This window comes from Pistacia vera, unplaced genomic scaffold (assembly GCF_008641045.1).
Source record: "Pistacia vera cultivar Batoury unplaced genomic scaffold, PisVer_v2 Contig719, whole genome shotgun sequence".
Lineage (NCBI taxonomy): Eukaryota > Viridiplantae > Streptophyta > Magnoliopsida > Sapindales > Anacardiaceae > Pistacia > Pistacia vera.
The window spans coordinates 120,317-128,349 of NW_022196578.1; the positions used below are offsets into that span (position 1 = coordinate 120,317).

The following is an 8,033-nucleotide window of genomic DNA, read 5'->3' on the forward strand; positions in this document are numbered from 1 at the left end:
TTACGAGGCCTTGTATCGTAGACGGTGTAGATCTCCATTACATTGAGATGAGGTAGGAGAGAAAGATGTTTTACATATAGCTCTTGGGCCGAAAACAACACAGAAAATGATAGAAGATGTCAAGTTGATCAGAAGTAGAATGAAGCAAGCCCAAGATGACCCAAGATGGACAGAAAAGTTATGCAGATTTGAAAAGAAAAGATGTTGAGTTCGAAGTGGGTGATAAAGTGTTTCTATGAGTATCCCCCTATAAACCAGTAATGTGTTTTGGTGGCAAGGGAAAATTAGCACCGAGATACATTGGTCCATTTGAAGTTTTACAACGAGTGGGAAAGGTAGCCTCTAGGTTGGCACTACCAGCGAGCATGGACAGGGTGCATAATGTTTTTCATGTCTCGATGCTACAAAAGTATGTCAACGATCCCTCCCATATACTAAAAATAGAAGAAGTGGATTTAGAGAAGAATCTCGTTTATGAGGAGTGTCTAGTACAGATGTTGGACAGAAAAGTTAAAGAGCTCCGAAATAAGAGTATCCCTTTAGTGAAAGTCCTATAGAGGAACCATAAAGTCGAAGAAGCTACATGGGAGGTAGAGCAAGATATGCCAATCACCATCGTAGATGAATACACCGCAGCAAGTTCACTAGACAGACCCACCAGAGGATTCCATATGGATGGTAACCCCAGTGTCTATGGAACAAATCCTCTAACGAATGGTGGTGCATGTGATCCTTAGACTTGAGATTACCGGAGCGCCTTGTGCACGATTGGTGCAGTTTGACACTAGCCTAACACAGTTCTATTCAGAGCTGTCAATACGATGGTGATTGGCTGCATTAAGAAGTGTATCAAGACTATGGTGGATAGACAGAGGATTCATCACTCCCAGGTACGAGAGAAGTTATCTCACGGCGCAATTCAGTATATGGCAATGACACTAAAACTGTGGCCACAGTGGGATTGAGTTGTTGCTCTATCCAGTTTATAATAAGGTCATTGGTCCAGAAACTGAATACATAATATCGACAGTAACCGAAGGTTGACACTATTTCTATGCTTTCGTCTCGTCGAGATAACGGATGATGAAAGGATTGAATTGTACGGTAACCATATCGTTGACAGGTAGCTACTTTGTTAAATCCGAATCTATCGGGTGGCCATGATGCCTTGCTAGGGGCCAATCTTGGTCTGTGTATTAGTGAGACGATTAATTGGTTTTTATCACGATACTATATACTGCCGGTATGATGAGGAGCCTATGGGAGAAGATAATTTAGGACTCAGGAAGAAAGAAAGACGTTTTCGTCTTTTTAGGCGAAAAGGTATTTTGGTAATTTCACAGTGCAATTAAATTTTCTGAGGTCGTAGCCTTTATTTAATTTATTATAAAAATTAAATAAGTAAAATTACGTTTAAATATGTGTTCGCATATATTTAATTAAATCATCATTATTGTTAAATGTTAATATATAGATTAAATATATATTAATTGATTTTAATTGAGATAATGATGAAATAAAAATAAATACCTAATTGAGAGTGTTTGGTAACATGGGGTGTTTGGGTTAGAGCCCAAGCCTATTCCATATAGGAATAGGGCAACTTAATTTACTATACAAGAAAATGGTTATTTGTAAAATGTGTGTGATTTTCATTAGTTTATTTTTGATTGTGAAAAAGAGAAACACAGCAGCCCCATTTCCTCTCCCACGGCAGTATTCCATTTTGCCCAAAATCAATTCATTTGATTTTTCTTCTTTAATCTTAAAGCTAAGGAGGATCTAGCAAATCCCTCCTTTGTTCTTTATGATTGTCTTCGTGTGGACTACATGGGTTCGATCCTGCACTTGGGTCGGTAGCAAAAACGTTCATTGACAAATTTGGAGGAGCCTCCAAACGTGCGTATGTTTTTCTAAACTCATGATTAATTTCTGCAGATTTCTATTTTAACATAAACTATAAAATTGTACCTTTGATCTTGGCTCAATGGGAATGATCCTTATTATTATGATTTTGTTTTCCGCTGCGTATATGGACCATTTCCTAACAGGTGCGTGACTAGCCTTGCCAATATGTAGGGCAACCCTCCAGTCCCCTTATTCCGCCACCTCCAGCCATCCCTAGCCCACCAACCTTCCACAAACAACCTCCCTTGTCTTCCCCCATCCTCTGGAACCCAAACAAAGCCACTCCCCCAATGCCTGCCAACTGCTCGACAAAACGCCATAACCACCATAACAAAAAAACCAACAACATCTCCCCCAAATTCGTACAAATCAATCAAATTTCTCATCCAATTAAAAAAAAAGTTAAAAACATACCCTTTCTTCACCAGCATCCTCCTCCTTGCTTGAATTCTCGTCGGTGTCCTCCTCTTCAGAACCGTTTTCTGATTCTTTTCTCTATTCTTATGCCGCCGTCGTCTCCTTTTCCTCTGAACCACCTTCACTCATTGGATGATCCACCGAAGCGTCTTCTTCGACAACCTTTGAACTACCGTAGCCGTCGGAGTCTAAGATTTGAAGTGGGGTTTGGTTTTCCTCCTCTTTCTGAATATCAACCTTGATTTTGTGTAAGGAAGCTTTAGGATCGAATATTTGCTGGAATAAGGCACTTTCGTCGTTGAAAATGATAGAGAAATCAAAGGTGTTTGTCGGTCGTTTTTTGGGTATTTGGCTCGATTAAGCGATTTTGAAGGGTGGGGGTCGTTTTTTATTTTCAAAATCTAAACAAACTTTCGTTAATTATAATATTATCCACATATATTTAAATCCTTTCACTTTAACCTATTTTACATGTTTAATGAATCCTAAGTGTGCCACGTTAGTTTTTTTAAATTAAAAAAGTTGAAAAATATTTTCAAGGTCATTTTTTTAAATGCAAACTTGGGAGGTCTGGGGAGTTAAATTTCCGCCCATGCTCAACTTCATAATTTCCTCCATGTAAACTGCAGATTTGGTAACTTCTCTCTTGATGAAACCCTTTATTTATTCGATTACATGATTCATATGCACCCCACTCCTCCTATCTCATCATTCCGTGTTTTCTTTTTTGCACTTGCTAAGATAAAACATTTTGATCAACTCCTTTTGCTTGTTTTTGGGAGTATTTTTAGGAGGGGTTTTTATCCAGATGCTATGACTTTTAATTGTCTCATTAATGGTCTTTGTATGGAGGGTAATATTAAGAAGGCGATTGAATTGCGTTGGGTTCTCTTGGTTGTACGCCTGATGTAATTACATCTAGGGCTTTGATTACGGGGTTGTGTCGAACAGGCAATATCATTGTTGCCCTTCAGTTATTTGAAGAAATGCTTCGTGGGAAGGGTGAGTTTGGTGTCACTTATAAGCCTAGTATTGTTACTTGCAATAGTATTATTGATGGTCTTTGCAAATATGGGTTAATAGACAAGGCAAAAGAACTATTTTTAGAAATAAAGGCTAGGGGCATTAACCCAGACGTGGTTACTTACACCTCTCTAATTTGTGGTTTGTGTAATACATGTAACAGGGAGGAGGCTAAAACTTTGTTTATGGAGATGTTGGATGAAGGTGTACAACCTAATGTAGAAAAATTTAATGTGGTAATGGATGAACTTTGTAAGAATGGGAAGAGACGAAGCCAATAGATTGCTCCAACCGATGATTAATAGAGGTGTTCATCCCAACACAATTACTTATTCCACAATTTTGAGCGGTTATTGCTTGGAAGGTAGAATTGACGATGCAAGAAAGCTATTTGATTCTATGGCAAGTAAGGGGTGTAAGCCTGATGCTGTTAGCTACAATATTTTGATGGATGGTTTTTGCTTGGCAAATAAAATTGATGATGCTAAAGAGTTGTTTTATTCGATGATTAAGAAAGGATGCATGCCTAATGAAGTTAACTACAATACTCTGATCAATTGGTATTGCAAGAATAAAAAAGTTGATGAAAGTATGAGTCTTTACATGGAAATGACTTCAAAGGGAGTTGGGCCAACAATTGTTACTTATAACACCTTGTTGACTGGCCTTATGCAAGGAAACTACTTGATGAGATGCAATGCAATAATGTTCCTCCCAATTTAATTACGTATAATATTCTCATTGATGGATTTTGCAGAAATGGTTGTGTTTTGGAGGCTGTTGAACTGTTTCATACTTTAAAAAATGGAAACACTCAACCTGACACCAGAAGTTTCAATTGTCTCATTGATGGGTTATGCAAAAAAGGGAGACTCAAAATTGCTTGGGAACTGTTTCACAGATTGCCAAAAAAAGGCTTTGTTCCAAATGTTGTGACATATAACATTATGATGCATAGACTTTGTAAAGAAGGGCACTTAGAAATAGCAAGTAATTTGTTATCAGATATGGAGCAAAACGGTTGTGCTCCAGATGTAGTCATATTTAATACGCTTATGTCTGGTTTCTTGCGGAATAATGAGACTTCCAAAGTGGTTGAACTTCTTCACAAAATGAATGAGAGATATCTGAAGCCAGATGCATCCATAGCTTGTAGATTTACTGGGAAAGGATGAAAATTATCACGAATTCTTGAAGTTGCTTCCGTCATTCTCTACCCAGGAACCAACAAGATGTTGATTGTCGAGTAAATGTATTTCTAGGGGAGTACAACTTTTGATGAGAGCCTTGCCAGATGTCAAAGTTTCCATGTAAAGGTGTGTGCCATCATAATAGTGGTAATTATATTTATATGAATCCTTTAGTGAAGAAGTTTACTAAAAGCCTGATGGGATAAATTAAATCGTGTCGTTTTATTGGATGCAATCCACATTTCAGTCCTGGTCCCAAAGTAGTTTTATTTTATGTATAATTTATTCACGTAAAGCAATTAACAAATCCTGGTTCCAAATAAAATATTATTGTATAATAATTACACAATATGAGAATAAAATTTGTGTATATGTGCAAATGCTTGGGTTGTTTCAATCTAACCATAAAAGTTTTAGAATATCTTCTTTATTCTTTGGGGTGATTGAACATGAAGTCTTGTAAAAGATATTTCAGATTTTTGAACATTTTTAGAAGGATTTCTTGTTTTCGTTTTCTCCATGGAGGAGTGTTAAATGTTAGGGGTAAATGATACCAAGGGCATTTTTGTCCAAAAATCTTGTCCGAGGTCTTTGTTACTAAAACATATAGAAGCGGATCATTTTTAATTTCAGCCTTTAAAAAATGGTCGTTTAAGTTATTTTCTCTTAAAAATCACCTCTATTGAGATGGGGATGGGGGTCTTAATTTGAGGAATTGAATGGGTTTAGGGCCAAATTAAATCCCTATATTTTAGTAATCCCTAGTGTTTTGAAAACCAGACCTGGCCTTGACCCGGTCAAGGTCTCGGTTCATGGTTTGATTGGTTAAACCGTCGGTTTAACAGGTTGTTCAAAAAGTTTGAAATCTTACAAAAATACTCTTGAAAAAATTTCAATCCCTACAGGTTTGAAATATAACAAATACACCCCTACAATTTGCTTGAGTTTTGACTTTTCTGGCCAAATTTTGGCTGATTCCGGTGGTCGAAATTCAATCTAACACCACCACTTGAACCGCTGTCCTCCATTCTAGAAAACCCCTCTAACCTCGAAACTTGGTAGCCCCCCGTTTGTTAGTCGTGACTCACGAACATTGCTACAATTGGGTTGATTTTTTCGATCAAATTTCGGCTTATTCCGGTGTCCAAAATTCAATCAAACACCACCACCTAAATCATCGGTCTCCACTATACAAAACCCCTCTAACCTCGGCACTTGGTAGCTCCTTGTTTGCTGGCCGTGACTCCCATATTGAGTTGAATTTTTCGGCCAAATTTTAGCTTATTCCGACGTCCAAAATTCAATCTAACACTACCCCTTGAACCATTGGCCTACTCTACAAAAGTCCTCTAACCCCAGCATGGTAACCCTTTTTCGCTGGTGATCAAATTAGGGATTTGGGTGAACAGTAAAATTGAAATTTTGGACCAGAAAAGAGGTTGGTTGATGGTTAGACCGGTCCAGTCCGGTTTTTAGAACATTGATAATCCTCCTTGAGACCGCCTCATTCTCTATACTAAAGCTAAATATAAAATATATTTATTTTTTGAGAGATTATCCAGTAGGGTACAAACTTTTCATACTTTTGAAAATGGCTGGGCAAAAATTACAAATATCGTTTCATTTAGGGGCATCTAAGGGTTATTTGCCTTTTTTTTTTTTTTTTTGGCCCTTAACTTTAACATAAATCCTAAAAAACACTTACGTGCCCTTTAAGTGAATTTAGTTCTTATATTCCAAATTAAAAAAAAAAAAAAAACAATAACAATTTTTTTAAAGGAAATAAAAAAATATTAACAAATTTAAAATTAAAAGAAAATTTGATAAAAACTTTTTACATTAATTTTTTTTTACTTTTTACTTTTTACTTTTTTTGTATTTTTTAAAATTTTATAGTAATTTTAATTTATTTTTAAAATAGGAATAATTTAAATCTATAAAAAATTACTACTTTGCTCTTATATAAAGTTAAATCCACCCAAATTAATTGTTGGTTGTTCCTAGACTAAACAATTTGTAACTTATATGTGGCAATTGCAAAATCTTTAAAACTTTGTACCCTAAATGATAATATCCTTTATTTTTATAAAATGGATATTATGTATGAAGAAATGATACTAATTAGATTTAAATTAAATATTTATAAATAATATTAATATCAACTAAATAATAAAATGCCAGGAAAATTTGATAATATTATAACACATTGGAAATTACTTTACACTTTAGTTTTAATGTTTTAAAATTATATTAGTTATGACTTATTTTAGACGTCCTCGCCACTGAAGAGCCCTATGTCGTTTAGTTTGTTCTTTAGGCAATTAAAGAAAGTCTATAAACCATGATTACTTGGCTTTTAGCTATAAACCATGCTCATTAGATGTCTCAATATTCTTTTAATTGTCTTCCAATGAATTTTGCCTAAATTGACAAAACTTTATTAATACAATAAGATATCTAAAGCCTAGTCATACTAACATAATACAAACCACCAACCATACTTATGTAAAGAGCTTTCTAGTTGTAATAACATAATGCAAACCTCCAACTCTACTTATGTAAAGAGCTTTTTCAATAGTATAACAACCCATATGAGAAATTGGTGTACACATACTTAACATAGGGGCTGTAATTGGTGTACTTCAATGCCAAGGTAGAAAGAATAATACTATATCAACAACCCTTTCTCACAAACTTTCTCTCACAATGCTGACATGATAACTCATAATTGGTCAACTCGCAATTAATTAGCGGGACCCATGTGAGACCTGTTGTGAACTAACTTATTACGAGCTGCCACGTCAAGGTTGTGAGAGAGGGTTGTTGGTATAGTATTATTCGGGTAGAAATTGAGAGGATCAAAGTCCTTGAGAGTAAAAATGTGATTAAGGTTGGAGACTAGATAATATTATCAACGTAAACAAGAAAGTATATTCAAAAACTGAGAAGTGAGATTGAGAGATAGATCAGCATGAGATGAAAGAAATCCTACTCGATGAAGAGCTGCTTTCAGACTTCCGAACCAGGCATGTGATGCTTGTTTCAGGCATAAGCAAACTGATAAAGAAAATCTTAAAGTTGGGTTGAGGCAGGCTTATTTAGTGTTTCTTTATTGCATTTCTTGGCAAGACCGTGTTTGCTCACAACTTTAAAACTCCATTTCTGAGATAAATTGAACTTAAATACCAAAAGCAAAAGAGAAATCAGTGAATGCAGAAGATAATGGAAAATTCAATTGAAAGAATTTGGTTGCGGTACAAATATCTAAAGAAATTAACACACAATTCTCTTAACCGCTAACCAGTCGGATTTTAAAGGCAGTAGAAGAATGTTTTTCCCTTCCTGCTTTGTCATCAGCAAAGATTCAATGGATTGACAAAACAGGCTTGTATCTTTGATTTACTCATTTGGCAGTTGCTTTAACTGCTTTCTGAGCAGAATCGTCCAGATCTTCTACTGTTATTAGTGACAGACCACTTCCCTGCATTAAAATTG

At 35.7% G+C, this 8,033-nt stretch overlaps 1 protein-coding gene across 1 annotated transcript; it reads left to right on the forward strand.

Moving 5' to 3' along the window:
* The first annotated feature begins 3,311 nt into the window (after positions 1–3,311).
* LOC116114678 (pentatricopeptide repeat-containing protein At1g63400-like) lies at positions 3,312–4,523 on the forward strand. The gene is made up of 3 exons (XM_031400812.1): positions 3,312–3,600; positions 3,713–3,908; positions 4,025–4,523. The coding sequence occupies exons 1-3, from the start codon at positions 3,312–3,314 to the stop codon at positions 4,521–4,523; spliced, it is 984 nt and encodes a 327-aa protein (XP_031256672.1).
* The last annotated feature ends 3,510 nt before the right edge of the window (positions 4,524–8,033 follow it).

Excerpts from the sequence above, each read along its gene's own strand:
- LOC116114678 (XM_031400812.1), top strand. The coding sequence starts at position 3,312 with ATGCTTCGTGGGAAGGGTGAGTTTGGTGTCACTTATAAGCCTAGTATT. Across the intron at positions 3,601-3,712 it reads TGTGGTAATGGATGAACTTT|GTAGAATTGACGATGCAAGA; the intron begins GTAAGAATGGGA and ends ATTGCTTGGAAG. Across the intron at positions 3,909-4,024 it reads TACAATACTCTGATCAATTG|GAAACTACTTGATGAGATGC; the intron begins GTATTGCAAGAA and ends GCCTTATGCAAG.